General features: G+C 45.6%; 1 protein-coding gene across 1 annotated transcript in view; it reads right to left on the bottom strand.

Annotated features, from left to right (window-relative positions):
• The window catches only part of LOC106564464 (CREB-binding protein-like), a 64,700-nt gene that overhangs the window by 18,753 nt on the left and 26,093 nt on the right, over positions 1–19,854 (bottom strand). The window contains 11 exon segments of the mRNA XM_045691019.1: positions 926–1,047; positions 1,253–1,315; positions 1,494–1,683; positions 3,959–4,076; positions 4,429–4,569; positions 4,893–4,980; positions 5,400–5,592; positions 5,594–5,643; positions 6,773–6,886; positions 13,484–13,751; positions 13,950–14,084. Coding sequence (XP_045546975.1) covers positions 926–1,047; positions 1,253–1,315; positions 1,494–1,683; positions 3,959–4,076; positions 4,429–4,569; positions 4,893–4,980; positions 5,400–5,592; positions 5,594–5,643; positions 6,773–6,886; positions 13,484–13,751; positions 13,950–14,084 — 1,482 coding nt within the window.

Here is a 19,854-nt window from a genome sequence, read left to right as displayed (position 1 = left end):
GAAATCGGACAATGTGGTTGGATTAACGAGAAGTGCATCTTTAAAATGGGTTATAATAGTTGTATGTTTGAGAAATTTGAGTTATGAGACTTTTGTTGTTTTGAATTTGGCGCCCTGCTATTTCATTGGCTGTTGGCAGTGTGTCCCGCAGGTGAGACGCTAGCGTCCCACATACCCCAGAGAGGTTAATGCTATAGTCTGGGGCCCCTAAAATACAGCATCATTTCAATATATCCCTTCAAGCCTATGTGAATACCAATTTAAAATCTGAATACAACCAGTTTTTTCCATTTCAATTAGTCACTGTGCCGTCTCTTCCAGACAGCACCAACAGAGGGGTTGTCTATAACGGGAGAGATCATCAATTATCACTACGAGAGCTCTCGACAAGACGGCGTCATCAGTAAGCAAGCGGCGCTCTGACTGACTCAAAGCGCTAGGAAAACTAAAATAAATGGCGCGCTGTGTGTTGAAACGTGACCCCTGTAACTCCCGCATCCCACGCTTTGGTTTTTACTAAAGAACTGTCGCCGTGATGCTGCTGAGCGTTAAGAGGGAATGCTGGGAGTACAAACTCTCCATCCTTCCCCCTCTCTCTCACATCCCTTGTTCTCTCCATTCTCTCTGTCAGTCTTGGTACAACGGTAAACCATGCCAGCAGTGCTGTACTTTACTTCAGAGGGGTGGTGCTGCTGCATCATTTCAACCTAACAAAAGGTCCTAACTGACTGACTGACACTTCTCTCTTGGCCACTAAAAATACTCTCCAACATACGGTGAGTCATGGCTGGAGAGAACATTATGTCCTGCATACCAAATGGCACCCTATTCCCTACATAGGGCTCTGGTCAAAATTAGCGCATTATGGGAGGTGTTGACAGGACACCCTTATATATCCTAGTGTGTGTGTGTGTGTGGTACTCACGGAGGGGACGGAGCCCATGTTGATCTGTGTGGGATGGTTCATGGGGGAGGCGGCACGGGGCCCTAGAGGCTGCTGGGACATCTGGATGTTGGGCAGGGCCATGGGGCTGAACTGACTGAGCCCTGCAGAGGAGAGGTGGAGCACAACGTCAGGCAAGAAGCGCGCCCTCACCACGCACACACGCCCTCACCACGCACACGGGACATGACGCACAACACACCTGTAGAGAGATGCCAAGCGCATACATCAAATTGATCGACACGAATACGCAGATTCACACCACACACAAATTGCCTTAAGTAAGAAATCCTAGGGTGGGGTTGGTACCTTGAACAATTTGCATGCGATTCATGATCTGATTTGGCACATTGGGCATAGACACAGGCCCATCTGAGAAAGAGGAGGAAGCAGAGAAAGACAGCAGGATAAGCTAAGGGTTGGAGAAGAGCAGCAAACAAAGACGGCAGAAAAGCAACCCCCCAAACAGTTCCAGAAAAGCCCTGTCTTTTCCCACCACCACTACTACCACCTCCAGTGTTCGGGTTTAGGGTTATGGCTTGGTACTCACTCTGTGGCCTAACAGACTGCCCAGGGCCCAGGGTGTTGGGCTGCGGGAGACCTCCAGGCTGCTGTTGGGCTCCTGCAGCCGTCAGAGGCCCCTGGTTGATGATCTGTTTCTGGAGCCGAGACCTCCTCTTCTCCTCCAGCTCCTTCTGGATTTTATAGATCTTCTCTGCCAGGAAGTGGTAGTATTCATCCTGCAGGGGAGACAACAAATTAATGAATAAAATGGTTGGGTAATGTAGTTCAAAACAATCTAGCAGTCTAAAAACTCCAAACTATTAGAATGCATAAAAACTAGTTTACCACCATTATGGCTCATCAACTTCAGTGCTCAAGTGTTGGTAAGAGCACAAACTGATAGAACAGATAAAAGCAGGACACTGAGGACTATTCAGGGGGCTTGTTTCTGGGGAATGTGAGCTGTGGACCCTGCTGTTGGCAGACTCATCCATGTCCCCCTCGACCTTCCCAGTGCGCGTCGTACCCTGCTGTTGGCAGACTCATCCATGTCCCCCTCCACCTTCCCAGTGCGCGTCGTACCCTAATGTTGGCAGACTCATCCATGTCCCCCTCCACCTTCCCAGCGCGCGTCGTACCCTGCTGTTGGCAGACTCATCCATGTCCCCCTCCACCTTCCCAGCATGCACATCGTACCCTAATGTTGGCAGACTCATCCATGTCCCCCTCCACCTTCCCAGCGCGCGCGTCGTACCCTAATGTTGGCAGACTCATACATGTCCCCCTCCACCTTCCCAGCATGCACATCGTACCCTAATGTTGGCAGACTCATACATGTCCCCCTCCACCTTCCCAGCATGCACATCGTACCCTAATGTTGGCAGACTTATACATGTCCCCCTCCACCTTCCCAGCATGCACATCGTACCCTAATGTTGGCAGACTCATACAGTGCATTCAGAAAGTATTCAGACCCCTTGATTATATTTTTTCCCCTCAAGCTACACCCAATACCCCATAATGACAAACCGAAAACAGGTTTACACAATTTAGCAAATTTATTTAAAAAACAGAAATTCCTTATTTACATAAGTACTCAGACCATTTGATATGAGACTCGAAATTGAGCTCAGGTGCATCCTGTTTCCATTGATCATCCTTGAGATGTTTCTACAACTTGGAGTCCACCTGTGGTAAATTCAATTGATTGAACATTATTTGGAAAGGCACACACCTGTCTATTTAATGTCCCACAGTTCATGTCAGAGCAAAAACCAAGCCATGAGGTCGAAAGAATTGTCTGTAGAGCTCTGAGACAGGATTGTGTCGAGGCACAGATCTGGGGAAGGATACCAAAAAATATCTGCAGCATTGAAGGTCTCCAAGAACACAGTGGCCTCCATCATTCTTAAATTAAAGAAGTTTGGAACCACCAAGACTCTTGCTAGAGGTGGCCGCCAGGCAAAACTGATCAATTGTGGGAGAAGGGCCTTGGTCAGGGAGGTGACCAAGAACCCGATGGTCACTGACAGAGAGCTCCAGAGTTCCTCTGTGGAGATAGGAGAACCTTCCAGAAGGACAACCATCTCTGCAGCACTCCACCAATCAGGCCTTCATGGTTGTGGCCAGATGGAAGCCAGTCATCAGTAAAAGGCACATGACAGCCCGCTTGGAGTTTGCTAAAAGGCACCTAAAGGACTCTGACCATGAAAAACAAGAGTCTCTTGTCTGATGAAAGCAAGGCTGAACTCTTTGGCCTGAATTCCAAGCGTCACACCTAGGGGAAACCTGGCACCATCCCTACGGTGAAGCATGGTTGTGGCAGGATCATGCTGTGGTGATGTTTTTAAGCGGCAGGTACTGGGAGACTAGTCAGGATCGAGGCAAAGATGAACAGAGCAAAGTATAAAAAGATCCTTGATGAAAACCTGCTCCAGAGCACCCAGGACCTCAGACTGGGGTGAAGGTTCACCTTCCAACAGGACAATGATCCTAAGCAAACAGCCAAGACAATGCAGGAGTGGCTTAGGGACAAGTCTCTGAATGTCCTCGAGTGGCCCAACCAGAGCCCGTACTTGAACCTGATCTAATATCTCTGGAGACCTGAAAATGGCTGTGCAGCAACACTCCCCATTCAGCCTGACAGAGCGAGGGGCTCTGCAGAGATTTTTTTTTGAGAAACTCCAAATACAGGTGTGCCAAGCTTGTAGCGTCATACCCAAGAAGACTCGAGGCTGTAATCGCTGTCAAAGGTGCTTCAACAAAGTACTGAGTAAAGGGTCTGAATATGTAAATATGATTTCTTTTATTTTTAATACATTTGCAAACATTTCTAAAAATCTGTTTTTGCTTTGTCATTATGGGGTATTGTGTGTAGATTGATGAGGAAAAAACGTAATCCATTTTAGAATAAAGCTGTAATGTAACAAAATGTGGAAAAAGTGAAGGGGTCCGAATACTTTCCGAATGCACTGTACCCCTCCACCTTCCTAGCTTGTGTGTGTGTCGTACCCTGCTGTTGGCAGACTCGTACATGTCCCCCTCGACCTTCCTAGCGTATGCCACCAGGTTCTCCATCCGCCTATCCTTTAGAGCTGCCGGATCTGGGGTGGGGAAAATGGCTTGTACTCTGGACAGAGAGAAGGAGAGAGCAGAGGCATTGAATAAACAAACTAATGAACATGGGAAGGACTCTGAGTCTCTAGACTCTTTTCAAGTGATTCACTGCTTATGTCGCCTTAAGAACATGACTTTCTCATTACAGAGCATCTGATATAAGTGGATGTGGGTGGTTGTGACTAGGAAGTTGTTTGTGTGGTGGGTGACAATAAATCTAAAGGCTCCCGGTGAGTCACAATACAAAACCACTGCTTTGGAAATGAACCACAACTCTGAGAGACTTGTGTTTAGTATTCCATTGAGGTAAGAGTATTTTAACAGTTTTCTATGGTCGTTTTCCCACTGCAGCCACCTGGACGTACAGTTTGTGGACGAGGTGGTTGCGGAGGTCCTGAGTGACGTGTTCATGCCAGGTCTTCCTGACTCCCGATGCTGAGAGGGGGGCGGCGGTGGGCAGGCTACCCCCCATGGAGCCAACACCTGACCCGCCGGACAGCAGCTGACTGACAGGGGGAGGAGAGGGGGAGATTAGGACAAGGGAAAACATCTTACATAGGCCTGAACAAAAGCTCACGAGGAGTTCCAATTCAATTAAGTCTGGTGCTGTGTCAACAAGTCACTTCATATGGAAACCTGTGTGAGAATCTTCAATACAGCTAAATGTATTCACTTATTATCCATGATCGTGCTATACGCCTACTTTCATGTTTCAGTCACTTGATCTATTTCTTCTAAGCTAAAGCAACAGTTTTTTAATAACCACTTATTCAATCAATCAATTCCTTGGCACAGCTCCTAGACATGATGTATGTTTGCTGAGACTTACTTGTTGGCGTTGAGAGAGTCTGAGTGCAGGTTGGTCTGATCTGACGAGGCCACGCCCATCGCCCCGCCCCCCAGAGCCATCTGGTTACCTGGAGAAACAGAGACACGGCAAGTTAAAATCTGTATGTGTCTAGACGCAAGTTAAGATTGTATTATACACACACGTCTCGTCAGACAAGACAGAAGCACACACACGCTTTAATGTTTACGCAGTTAAATTAAGTAGAAACTGTTACTAGATGGTTAACTAAATAATAAAACCTGTTGAGCATGGTCCAATGGAGACTGACTAAACTATGGTCTCTTAATCAAACATTTCTCCCAAACTGACACACCTGGGATCGTGATCATTAAGCAGCAAACAGAAAATTGATAAAAACAGGGAGGGACCACCTGAACTGGTCCAATAAGAAACACTAATTCCCATTTTCCATTCCAAAACATTTCCAAATGTCTTCTGTGGAGTGTCCTACTGAACACAGCCCTGCTATACAAAACCACTCTTTACCTAGTGTATTGATGGGTCTCATCAGCTGTGGATGCTGCCCCTGGGTAGCGTTCTGTCCCCCTGGGGGGGTCTGACCGGGGGTGGCGGTCTGGTTGCTGTACGGCAGGCCCAGGGCAGCGTAGGCCCTCTGCATGGAGGAGGGGTCGATGGGGGTGGGGGTGTTGAGGGAGGGAGCGCTGGGGGGGGCCAGAGACCACAGAGGCCAGGGAGTTCTGGAGGGCAGCGTTGGGGGAACTCAGCAAGGCTGGAGGGGGAAGAGAGATTCTAGTTAACATTGTAATACAATGTAATCAAGCACAAATATACACACGGTCATGTAGGCACACATTCATGTATACACACAATCAGCGCACACACACAAACCTTTCATAACTTGATATTTATTCTTGGAACTTTACTTGCCATGATATCCGTGAGAAACAGCAGATATGGTTCTAATCTTAGTGGTTTAACCACATTGTAACACACAAGAGCTGTAGAAATTCCTTCAGGGGGCATTACATGTGTAAAATCTGCATATTAAATAGAGTTCAGCCAACATACTACTCTAAGACTACGTCCCAAATGGCACCCTATTCCCTATAGTGCACTATGGGCCCTGGTCTATGTAGGGAATAGGGTGCAATTTGGGACGCATCATAAGACAAAAAGGAAATCAGAGGAGAATGAACAAACGCTGCTTGCTATTTACACTGGCAGGAGTAAAGTCAGTGGTGCCATTGTGCTTTCCAGCATGTGAATCAGGCAGAGAGAAACAAACTCTGAAGAACAGAGTGATGAAAGATGCTGAGCAGAGGGAGAGAGAATGAGCAAGCGGAGAACGAGAGAAAGAAGGAGTAAAAGAGCAAAGGGAAAAAAACAAGAAAGCAGAGTAAGGCAAAGAGATGGAGAGAGAGGGAGCAATTAACAGAGTGAGAGAACAAGAAAGGAGAAAGTCATCTGGGGGGTTTAAATGAATCATCAGTCCACCAGCCAATCGCTCAGCAGGACAGCCACACACCCTCCATCCCCCTCCTCTCCCTCCTGCGTCTCGGATTACAAGCCCAGCAGGAGTCCACTCTTGCTCATCGAGCTGTTCACAGCCAGCCCTGTGGAACGCTAGCCTGGTCCCAGATCTGATTGTGCCGTCTTGCCTAGATCTACGGTCATTGGCAAGACAGCACAAACATATCTAAGACCAGGCTGGCGGAACACAAGGCTAGTATATAAATATCCTACAGGTGGCGGTGTCTTATGGATGATGAAGTACTCATCGAGTAGGATGAGGTGGTCTCTAGTCACTGATCTAAGTTCAGTTTTGGGTTTTCATCCTAATGGTTGATATATGGGGAGTCAGTAAACTGATCCTAGATCAGTGTGTGGGTACTACTCACGTTGCTGGTTCTTCTTGTCACTGGCGTTCTTTAGCGGCAGGCAGACAGGACAGTCGTGCCGCGTACAGTTCTTCCAGTGTGAGATGATCTGTCTGGATGACGCACAGTGAGCCACTACAGAGGGGAAAGGAAGAGCAGAGGGAACAGTGTTACCCCACCTGTAACACAGGTTTAAATGTCACGTGCACAAGTACAGTGAAATGCCTTTCTTGCAAGCACTAAACCCAACAATGCAGTAATCAATAACAATGTAATACTAAAAATAACAAGGTAGAACAAAATGAAATAAACACATGAGAAGTACGCTACATGACCAAAAGTATGTTAACACCTGCTCATCGAACATCTTATTAAAAAATCATGGGCATTAATATGGAGTTGGTTCCCCCTTTGCTGCGATAACAGCCTCCACTATAGTGGAAAGCCTTCCCAGAAGATGTTGGAACACTGCTGCGGGGACTCAATTCATCCACAACTGCATTAGTGAGTTCGGGCACTGATGTTGGGCAATTTGGCCAGGCTTGCAGTTGGCTTTCCAATTCATCCCAAAGGTGTTCAATGGGATTGAGGTCAGGGCTCTGTGCAGACTAGTCAAGTTCTTCCACACCGAACTTGACAAACCATTTCTGTATGGACCTCGCTTTGTGCACGAGGACAATGTCATGCTGAAACAGGGAAGGGCCTTCCCCAAACTGTTGCCAAAGTTGGAAGCACAGAATCGTCTAGAATGTCAATGTATGCTGTAGCATTAAGATTTCCCTTCACTGCAACTAAGGGGCCTAGCCCGAATAATGAAAAACAGCCCCAGAACATTATTCCTCCTCTACCAAACTTTAGTTGGCACTATGCATTCTGGCAGGTAGCGTTCTCCTGGCATTCGATAAACCCAGATTTATCTGTCGGACTGCCAGATGGTGAAGCGTGATTCATCACTCCAGAGAACGCATGTCCACTGCTACAGAGTCCAATGGCGGCAAGCTTTACACCACTCCAGCCAACACTTGGCATTGTGCATGGTGATCTTAGGCTTGTGTGTGACTGCTCGGCCATGGAAACCCATTTCATGAAGCTCCCGATGAGCAGTTCTTGTGTAGACGTTGCTTCCAGAGGCAGTTTGGAACTCGGTAGTGAGTGTTGCACACGAGGACAGACGATTTTTACGCACCACACGTTTCAACACTTGGCGGTCCCGTTCTGTGAGCTTGTGTGGCATACCACTAATGCGGAGCCGCTGTTGCTCCTAGACGTTGCCACTTCACAGCACTTACAGTTGACCGGGGCAGCTCTAGCAGGGCAGAAATTGGACAAACTGACTTGTTGGAAAGGTGGCACCCTATGACGGTGCCACGTTGAATGACACAGCTCTTCAGTACAAGCCATTACACTGCCAATGTTCGTCTATGAAGATCGCATGACTGTGTGCTCAGTTTTATATAGCTGCAGAATCCGCTAATATGAAGGGCTGTCCGCATACTTTTGACCATGTAGTGTAAGTAAGCTATATACAGGGTCAGTTTGAATATCATATTTACAATGTGCAGGGATTCTGGAGTGATAGCAGTAGATAGAGGTCACTAGGCATCAGGATATTTGACAGAGTAGCAGCAGCATATATGATGATTATACCTGAGTGTGCTTGTGTAGAGTCAGTATAAATGTGTGAGAATGTTATGGTGTGAGCAAAAAGAATGTATGTGTTGGATTGTCAGTGTGTGTGTATATAGAGTCCTGTGATCGTACATGGAAACGGTGACCCCCCCCCCCCAAAAAAATCATAAAAACATATAAGAGAGTCAACCCAGATAGCCCGTGTAGCTATTTAGAAGCGATAGAAGCTGTTCAGGAGCCTGTTGGTGTCAGACCTGATGCACCAGTACCGGAAGCAGAGAGAACAGTCTATGGCTTGTGTGTCTGGCATCTAGGGCTGTCCCCGGCAAAATAATAAATAAAATTGGTCAACCAAGAGTCATCTGTTCTTCATTTGTTGACATTTTTAAACGTGTATTTATCCATATACATTGCATTCGGAAAGTATTCAGAAGTTACAGCCTTATTTTAAAAATGATAAAATATAATTTTTTCCTCAATCTACACACAATACCCCATAATGACAAAGAAAACAGATTTTTTAGAAATGGAAAAAAAACCCTGATATATCACATTTACATAAGTATTCAGACCCTTTACTCAGTACTTTGTGAAAGCACCTTTGGCAGTGATTAAAGCCTCGAGTCTTCTGGGGTATGACGCTACAAGCTTGGCACACCTGTATTTGGGGAGTGTCTCCCATTCTTCTCTGCAGATGCCCTCGAGCTCTGTCAGGTTGGATGGGGAGCGTCGCTGCACAGCCATTTTCAGGTCTCTCCAGAGATGTTCGATCGGGTTCAAGTCCGGGCTCTGGCTGGGTCACTCAAGGACAGGTGTGCCTTTCCAACTCATGTTCAATGAATTGAATTTGCCACAAGTGGACTCCAATCAAGTTGTAGAAACATCAAGGATGATCAATGTTAACAGGATGCACCTGAGCTCAATTTCGAGTCTCATAGCAAAGGGTCTGAATACTTATGGAAATAAGGTATCGGTTTTAATTTTATTCATTTTAGAATGAGGCTATAATGTAACAAAATGTGGAAAAGATGAAGGGGGTCTGAATACTTGAATGCACTGTATAGACACAACCTGTTTGAATAAAATCAACTATATGTAGGCTACTGAGCTTGTCTGATGCTTTAAGCGCTGCGATTAAAAATGACAAATTACTAAAGAGGGAGCCAGAGATCAATATAGCCTAACCAGAAGAAAGAACCTGTTCTTGACCCCCTCCTTCCCCGGTGGCCTTCGCAGATTCTGCCATTACGTTCCTAAAGTTGCCGGTAATAGGCTACACCGACGGTCGGCAACCTTTTCCATTTGGAGTGATAAGTTAGCATACCATTTCCACTGCTCTGCTCGCCAGTTATGATTTTTTATCTGCACATTTTCAAAGAACAGTTTCATTTCAGGTATAAAATTCATACATCTAAATCAACGTCATGTGGTTAATCATAATTCTATTGAAATTAAAATGACAAATCTAAAAGTAACTTCTATTGCCATTGCCAATATGTAGAATAGAAAACATGAGCTGGCGCACACCCAGAAAAATTATTTTGTGTTGAGGTGCTGACTGAAGGTGAATAAACTATAAGATAGAGTCGCACACTACATATATCATTTATAGGGTAAAGTCATGAATACTTGAACCAGGTTATGTAGACAAACAGTGCAACCAATCAAAATAGTGAGGGGTGTGTCAATTATTAGAGTTAATTAGAATGATTTGAGTGAAACCGGTACAAATCAATAGTTTATGGCATATTAAATATATTAGGCTATTGTTATCATATGCAAACAATTGAATACTGTACATATTAGCATCAACATACATTATTGTTCAATTCAATGTCACATTTAATAGTTTCCTATTTGATTTCTATTTGTTACATGTAATCTTTTGGTTCAACCTTATTGCATAATAAGCATCAACAGGGGGAACATATTAGGTGTACGCTAATATGCTGTAGAAAGAATATATAAATTCATAAAACTTGTTCATAAGAGAGAGAATTGTTCATAAGAAGGGCCTGAGATCAAAGTAAATATTCAGACCACTAGGGGGGTCAATGTTTTTAGATAGGATATCCAGTAAGCCTCCCTTAGTCGTAGTTGGATCTCGATGGTTACCTCCTCTCCTTGGTAGAGCAACATGCTCAATGCCTGTGTATTTGAGGGAGGAGATTGGATGATTAGCTTCAACAAAGTGAGCTGCTACTGGATAGTCAATGTTCTTACACCTGATTGAGCTGCGGTGTTCAGCTATGCGGTGCTGTAATTGTCTTTTCGTTTTGTCCTACATAGGCTTTTCCACATGAGAATATGTAAAAATAGCCTACATAAAAAGCCAACAAATAAAATCATTGCAGCGCACAAGTAGAGAATATCATGATAAAAATCTAAATCCTATAAAACCACATTGGCAACGCATAGCTTGTCTGCAAGGAACTTCAAACATCGTATCAACTATTAACTTGTTCCGGAAGAAGCTTGTGCTAGCAAACTTGCATAAAATACTCTGGTCCTCAGAGTTTCCGTCCCAGTGAACTCCGGACAGAAACAGCTGTAGGCTATTTGCGCAAGAGATAAGAAGTAATCAGGTGTGGATTTTTTATTAAGTTCTACCGGTTGAGAGCATTTCATTTTTCCCCCTTTCATTCGGAGTGGTTATCGAAAGGAAGAGAGCTGGAACGATTTTTCAATTAGGCTACATTGAGGAACTATTGTCAGGACACCAATCCTGTAGAGGTTAATGATGCAAACTAAAAGATAAAAAGCGGCGGCAACAAGGAAAGCAGCCTCTGGGTGCAAGTTTTCCTGCTGGTTTATAGCCTCGCATAGTTTGTTAAGTTCCAGCTTGTTATTTTTCTTGTTCTGAGGTGGAATATATACAACAGTCACGATAACAGCAAAGAATATTGCAATTAAGAATTCTGTTGGCAGCAAAGCCGCGGTCGGCAGTCATCCATCTTATTATCAAGTGGCCAGTAGAATGGAGGGAAGAGGGGACCAGTTTTCCCTTCACCTTAAATCGCGCAAATACTCCCCCCTCTCATCTCTAACGCCGACGTTTTCACTTGGATACCCCGAAAATTGGGTCGGAATTACAGAAAGAGTCCAGGGCAGATGAGTCGAAGTTGAAGCCGGATTTGGCCTATTAACTGCCGATCTGATGTTCAAAAGTTATTGTCGGTTATAAGAAATGATAGCGGATACATTGTGAAAATAAAGTACAAATAAATGCCAAAATAATCACAAATTGGCCAAATTGGATTAGAGCTCGCAACCTGGAGGCCACACAGTACGGCACCATCTTTGTGTATTCAGTGAGCAACTACAGACGGTAAACCGAAGAGCACAAGGAACACACAAAGATAGACAACCACCACTGGCTCCCAAAACAAAAAGCAACAACCAATATTTATATAACCCCAGACTTTCATATTCTACATTGACCAGGAAGAGGAGCATATATCATCTCTGACATGAGTACAAAATGCACTTTAAGAGAGCAAGAGTGTATTAGTGCCAACAGCATCCAGGCCTTCCAAAGCAACACTGAGAGCAGCAAGGCCTTAAACAATAAGTCTTGGCTTGTTATAACACAGAGGCAGAACGAGAAATTGAGGAGAAACCAGAGACTCCCCAAAGGCCTGGTTATCATACCAGCGATCTCACAGGGATAATTCAGACTGGGAAGAGTCTACTGCATTTGGCCTTGGGAGGCAGAAGAAGAGAACCACAACCAAAACAACGTGTTCTTTTTGGTTCTGGAATCTGTACCTGCCAGATTGGGTTTCTCCTGGCAGTGTTGGCTAACTGGCTAATATAGAGTCCCAGGGCCCTGTTCAACAGAAGAAGAAAGAAATAATTGGGCAAATTCAGTACTTCGTCATTGGCCTCATTAGGGAGAGAACAAGAAACAACAAAACATGTTTCTCCTGGTTTTGTAGCAGACATATTGGGTTCCCTCTATTCTCCAGAGCAGAGATCCCAAATTGGCTAACAGAGAGCCCTGGATCTTGTCAGTAGGGCACACAGTAGCAAAACATTTCGCAACGGTAAACTAGAATCTGGCAATTATTATTGGACAAATTCAAGTAGTACCTCCACATTTCAGAATGTTTAAAAACGTTTTCGCCCAACTGAAGATGACCCCGACTGATGTGCCTGCTGCTGCCACTAGCCCCAGGCAAGCCCCGGGCAAGCCCTGGGGCAGGAGAAGAGGGAGTCTAGAACTAAAGGCAACTATACATGAAAGTGACAGCTAAGTGAATAAATTGCTCGAAGCGGTGTAGAAAAGTATGAATACATAACTATTTGGGAATACACCAACATGGCAAGACTGTTTGAGCATTAATAATATAACCCCCAAATATATCTCAAAACGAATTTCTTATTAGAGATTCAATACACAACCCCTATCATAATCAGAGCTGAGCAACAGTTTGCTTAGATTCTGTGTGGAATTCTCAAAACAAGCCAATCTAAGCACCAGAATCACCTAAGAAAATACAATTCTATTTACTTTAGATCTGAGGAAAAAGGAACAATTACTGTGATGAGGAACGTTCGTGCTGATTATTTGGGTGGCGGGTAGCCGAAGGAAATGAGCTGGCAGAGACACGAAAAACCAACGACTTGGCATGCACAAGTGTTTGGCTTCATATGACACTTCAACCAGACAGCATACCAGGCCAGACATAAATGAGGGGAGCTGGAGGGGAATTTTCCATTAAAGCCATGAAAGAGAAAATAAAACTAGAGAATGAAGGGAAAGAGAGAAAGGATTGAGAGGGAAAGAGAAAAGGGGAGAGAGAGTGGGAAAGTAGCATTCGAGGTGTAGAACTGGAAATCTCCAGTGGCGTGACCAGATTAGGCAAAGATGCGTGGTGTGACCGTTATGGAGTGAAGGAGAGCGTCTGGCCTTCTGTGTTACTAGGAGCACCTTGGAGAGAAGTCAGACAGGATGAGAAGAGGGAGGGAGGAGTGATGGAGACGGGGAGAGAGAAACCCTGGCCTCAACGACCCAGCCATGGTGCTACTCCACACCGAGGATGTGTCCCCACCCTCCATTAGCCACAGTGCCAGACCTTGCCCCCCCTCCCCAGTACTGACCCTGGCAGGACTTGCCAGCCTGGCAGTGGGTCATGTGGTTGAGGACATTCTTCATGGTGCGGCAGTGTGGCAGGGCGCAGGCCCGCACCTCCCCATTGGCTTGCTCGCGCCGCTGGCACTTGTGGGCATGGAGCAGGAGCACCAGCTGCTGTTGGATCAGTTTGCGCTTCTCCGGGTCGGCCGTGGGGCCAGAGATGGAGACACTGCTGGGCACGGGGACCATGCCCACCGAGGGCACCTGCTGCCCGGGCTGCTGCTGGAGCTGAGACTGGGGAAGGGTGGAGGAAAGAGGGGGGATATGTTTAAGAACACGTAACTACAGTGACATCAGAGGGTCCCAGGATCAATGCAAAGCCTTGACATTTGCACATAACATACAGAGAGAACAGGAAACACTCTTGAAAAAAAGTTGTGCACTATATAGGGAATAGGGTGCCAGACTAGGTGTGTGGACAGGAGGACTCACCAGGTTTGGCACGCTGGTGACGGCAGTAAGGGGTGCTGCCTTGTTCTGAAGCTGCTGGGGGTTCACCGCCTGCCCTGGCCCCCCCTGGCCGTACTGACCACCAAACGGACTGCCACCGTTACTGCCCAGGCCCAACTGAAAAATGAAAAATGAGAGAGGGGAAGGAAAGAAAAGGAGAGGGGAGAAAATGTCAGGAAGCATTTCAAAACACCGCCCATGCTAATAACTAAGTCGCTCTGGATAAGAACTTCAGCTAAATGACCAAAATGTAAAATGTATCAAGTGTCAATTCCATTTCAACAAGCCAAGCACACAAACCCAAATCTCAAAACATGGAAAATGCTCCCAGCATCAATTTGTCTTCTCCAATTCTGCACCAATTTGTCAACAAGCAGCTCTCCCAGTGAGGTCCATGCCAGTCACAGCTCGTACATGGTGCCATTATAGCTCTGCCAACTTGGTCCCACCACAACCCTGCTAGTGCCAACACAGCTCAGCCATAGCCCCACACCACAACCCTACTGCCAGAGTTTGAGCTGCAGGCTGAGGAGCCAGAGGGCCTTGGCTGCATCCCTCCTCTTCCTATCCGCTTTCTCCCCCAGTACCCCTTCATCTCTTCCTCTCCATCTACAATCACCCCAGCTATCTTTCCTAATTCCCCCTTCCACAGCCTGGAGAAGCCAGACAGAGGCCCCTACATCTCTCCCCCTCTGATCCCATGCAGCAGGCAGGATTAGACCACGGCAGGCGGCAGAAACACCCTCCCTCCCTCCATCCATCCATCCCTCCCCCGGGGAACAGTCCCCCCCCAGGCTGTTGACAGCGCTCCAGCAGACCAGATAAAAGGCCCAGCTGAGGCAACCAGAAACCAGCAGCTTAACTCAAACACACACACAGCTAAGAGCTGAAGATAGATGGAGGTGGGGTGGGGCCTATCCTTCTGTCCCTCGCCGACACTCCACACAGACGAGCACTGAAGAAAAGTGCCCGCCATGCACTCCAGACACACCTCCTCTTCCTCATTCTGACACACTTCACACAGCAGCCAGCTCTGCTTTGAGCCTTGCCACTCCACTGTCAGACGAGAGCGACAGAGACACAGGAGTGTATTTAGCTTGTTTGGCCCTGCACATAGATTACCTTATCCCTCCCTCCCTCTCTTCCCTATTCCTCCTTTCACACTCACCCCCTTATTCTGCATCTGATGAAGTGATTTACTGCCCAATGGTAGGGCAGAGAGCCATGGAAAGAGGAAGATCACACACACCCAGAAAGGAGATTTACAACCTAGCATAAGGCAGACAACAGACTACAACAAAGACCATCACCATGAAGAGACTCTCTCTCTCTCTGAAACAACTCAACTACCACCAATACGCTCTCGTTCAGTCTCTCTCTATCCCCACTACCTCACACACCAAACTAATCACCACTGCGTTTCTCAGTCTCACACCCATACCAAACTCCTACAGGTTCTGTCAGCGGACTGGTCTCCATGTAACCACACAACTATAAACACTGTTAAGACCCCCTCTCTGTGTTGGGGTTACAGACAGGCAGACCTCTCATTAGACAACAGAGACAGCAGAATGGATGGTTTCCTATTGGTTTCCTGTGAAACCACATAAGAGCAGTGTCACTGAGGCTTAGGTAAACATTCCCTAGCAATCTACACACACTGTTATAATCAACCGTAGTATCCCCTACGGACAGTGATTGAGCAGAAGATGAGAATGTTAACTCAATATCAGTCCATAGCAGTTCCTTACAGCTAGAATTCTAGTTCTAATTCTATGCACAGAGCTTACAACTGAATAATGCTGCCAACTGATGTCTGAAAAAATAAAAAAAATACTCAAGCCAATAGGCAAACAGCTTGTCACATGTGCAGCCTATTGTACAAAAAGAGAGCAGTTCTGAGTCTGCAGGGCTGTTGATAGAGATGTTTTTAAATTGCCCTCCAAGGCCACTGTGGCATGCTGTTAGAAATGTATCATCCCGTTAGAAACAAAGACCAGGCGTTGTAACGAAAGGCTATGGAGGTTCTCACCACTCATTAATTGGGCAATTAAGCCAGTGAATTAAGCCCAGTAAAAACTTAAGCACTGGCTAAGTGTTTCCTGGTTCCAGATCTGTTTAGGGACCATAGGAAGGGGCAAGACAAGACCAACATATCTGGGACCAGGCTATGGCTAATGCCGCATTCACGTCATGTCGGAGTGATCGGAGGAACGACTTATCTACTTGGCGAGTTCACGTGCTAGGAAGGAACAATTTTTTTTTGTGCCATTTTCAGTGGTGCGTGGCGTCAGAGTTCAGCAGGTGGGAAAGATCAGGGCCCAGAGTTCATACCAGAGTTTCCTAGTCGTAATTAATCAAATAAAAATGTGATTGGTCACATACACATGGTTAGCAGATGTTATTGCGAGTGTGGCGAAATGCTTGTGCTTCTAGTTCCGACAGTGCAGCAATATCTAACACGTAACCTAACAATTCCACAACAGCTACCAAATACACACAAATCTAAGTAAAGTAATGAAAAATGAATATATACATTGTTCAAAAGTTTGAGGTCACTTAGAAATATTGTCAAATTGATCAGAAATGCAGTGTAGACATAATGTTAAATGTTGTAAATGACTATTGAAGCTGGAAACGGCAGATTCTTTATGGATTGTCTACATAGGCGTACAGAGGCCCATTATCAGCTACCATTACTCCTGTGTTCCAATGGCACGTTGTGTTAGCTAATCCAAGTTTATCATTTTAACCTGTTATGGCTAGGGGGCAGTATTTTCACGGCTGGATAAAAAATGTACCCGATTTAATCTGGTTACCACTCCTACCCAGTAACTAGAATATGCATATACTTATTACATATGGATAGAAAACACCCTAAAGTTTCTAAAACTGTTTGAATGGTGTCTGAGTATAACAGAACTCATTTGGCAGGCAAAAACCTGACAAGGTTTCATGCAGGAAGTGGCCTGTCTGACAAGGTGTCGTTCTTCTTGTCTCTGTTTATTGAAGAGTGAGGATCTTAGCTGTCCCGTGACACTTCCTACGGCTGCCATAGGGTCTCAGAAGGCGGTAAAAAGCTGAATCGTGGCTTTGCAGGCTCTGGCTGAAAAAAAGTAGCGCGTTTGGGTAGTGGCTGGTTACAGTACTGTGAGACTCAGGCTCGTGCCCGCGTCGACCGAAAGCTTTGTTTACTTTCCTCTGTTTAGCTAAAAGGAGATTCCCGGTCAGAATATTATCGCTTTTTTAACGAGAAAAATGGCATAAAAATGGATTTTAAACAGCGGTTGACATGCTTCGAAGTACGGTAATGGAATATTTAGATTTTTTTTGTCACGAATTGCGCCATGCGCGCGACCCCGATTTACCATTTCGGATAGTTTCTGGAACGCACGAACAAAACGCCGCTATTCGGATATAACGATGGATTATTTTGGACCAAACCAACATTTGTTATTGAAGTAGCAGTCCTGGGAGTGCATTCTGACGAAGACAACAAAAGGTAATCAAACTTTTGTAATAGTAAATCTGATATTGGTGAGTGCTAAACTTGCCGGGTGTCTAAATAGCTAGCCCGTGATGCCTGGGCTATGTACTTAGAATATTGCAAAATGTGCTTTCACCAAAAAGCTATTTTAAAATCGGACATATCGAGTGCATAGAGGAGTTCTGTATCTATAATTCTTAAAATAATTGTTATGCTTTTTGTGAACGTTTATCGTGAGTAATTTAGTAAATTGTTAGTAAATTCCCCGGAAGTTTGCGGGGGGTATGCTAGTTCTGAACGTCACATGCCAATGTAAAAAGCTGGTTTTTGATATAAATATGAACTTGATTGAACAAAACATGCATGTATTGTATAACAATGTCCTAGGTGTGTCATCTGATGAAGATAATCAAAGGTTAGTGCTGCATTTAGCTGTGGTTTGGGTTTATGTGACATTATATGCTAGCTTGAAAAATGGGTGTCTGATTATTTCTGGCTTGGTATTCTGCTGACATAATCTAATGTTTTGCTTTCGTTGTAAAGCCTTTTTGAAATCGGACAGTGTGGTTAGATTAACGAGAGTCTTGTCTTTAAATAGCTGTAAAATAGTCATATGTTTGAGAAATTGAAGTAATAGCATTTCTAAGGTATTTGAAAATCGCGCCACTGGATTAGACTGGCTGTTGCGTAGGTGGGACGAATTCGTCCCGCCTGCCCTAGAGAGGTTAATGCTGATCAATTTGATGTTATTTTAAATGGACAAAAAATGTGTTTCTCTTTCACAAACAAGGACATTTCTAAGTGACCGCAAACTTTTGAATGGTAGTGTACATATAAATATGAATGAGCAATGACCGAGCGGCATAAGCAAGATGCAATAGATGGTATAAAATATAGTATTTACATATGAGATGAGTAATTTAAGATAAGTAAACACTATTAAAGTGGCATTATTAAAGTGGCTAGTGATCCATTTATTAAAGTCTGTATGTAGGCAGCAGCCTCTGTGTTAGTGATGGCTGTTTAACAGTCTGATGGCCTTGAGATAGAAGCTGTTTTTCAGTCTCTCTGTCCCAGCATTGATGCACCTGTACTGACCTCGCCTTCTGGATGGTAGCGGGGTGAACAGGCAGTGGCTCGGGTGGTTGATGTCCTTGATGATCTTTTTGGCCATCGTGTGACATGGGTGCTGTAGGTGCCCTGGAGGGCAGGTAGTTTGTCCCCGGTGATGCGTTGTGCAGACCGCACCACCCTCTGGAGAGCCCTTCGGTTGTGGGTGGTGCAGTTGCCATATCAGGCGGCGATACAGCCCGACAGGATGCTCTCAACTGTGCATCTGTAAAAGTTTGTGAGGGTTTTAGGTGACAAGCCAAATTTATTCAGCCTCCTGAGGTTGAAGAGGCGCTGTTGCCATTTCAGTTTGTCCGCGATGTGTACGCCAAGGAACTTCAAACTTTCCACCTTCTCCACTGCTGTCCCGTCGATGTGGATTGAGAGGTGCGCCCTCTGCTGTTACCTGAAGTCCACGATCACATTCTTTGTTATTTTGACGTTGAGTGAGAGGTTGTTATCCTGACACCACACTCCTGAGTGCCCTTCACCTCCTCCCTCAGGCTGTCTCATTGTGGTTGGTAATCAAGCCTACTACTGTTGTGTTGTCTGCAAACTTGAAGATTGAGTTGGTCCCGTGTGGCTCAGTTGGTAGAGCATGGTGTTTGCAACGCCAGAGTTGTGGGTTCGATTCCCACGGGGGACCAGTACGGGGGGAAATGTATGAAATGTATGCACTCACTACTGTAAGTCGCTCTGGATAAGAGTGTCTGCTAAATGACTAAAATGTAAATGTAGTTGGAGGCGTGCATGGCCACGCATGTCATGGGTGTACAGGGACTACAGGAGGGGGCTGAGCATGCAACCTTGTGGGGCCCCAGTGTTGAGTATCAGCTAAGTGGAGAAGTTTCCTACCTTCACCACCTGGGCGCAGCCCGTCAGGAAGCCCAGGCCCCAATTGCACAGGGCGCCTTGACGATGCAATTTAAGTGGGTCTAGGGTGACAGGTAAGGTGGAGGTGATATGATCCTTGACTAGTCTCTCAAAGCACTTAATGATGACAGAAGTGAGTGCTACGGGGCGATGGTAACTGAACTAAATGACTATTGTCTTCTTGGGTACAGGAACAATGGTGGCCATCTTGAAGCATGTGGGGACAGCAGACTGGGGTGGGAGAGATTGAATATGTCCGTAAACACACCAGCCAGCTGGTCCGAACATGCTCGGGGGACGCGGCTAGGGATGCCGTCTGGGCATTAAGATGTTGGTGGGACATTCACATGCACTTTTCCCAGTAAAAGGGTTGTATTTCCGAGTTCCCGACATGACCGCAACATATGTCTGAATCTT

Source organism: Salmo salar, chromosome ssa12, assembly GCF_905237065.1.
Source record: "Salmo salar chromosome ssa12, Ssal_v3.1, whole genome shotgun sequence".
Taxonomy (NCBI): domain Eukaryota; kingdom Metazoa; phylum Chordata; class Actinopteri; order Salmoniformes; family Salmonidae; genus Salmo; species Salmo salar.
The sequence above is the reverse complement of the archived record's forward strand: the minus strand, read 5'-3'. Positions and strand labels throughout refer to the sequence as shown.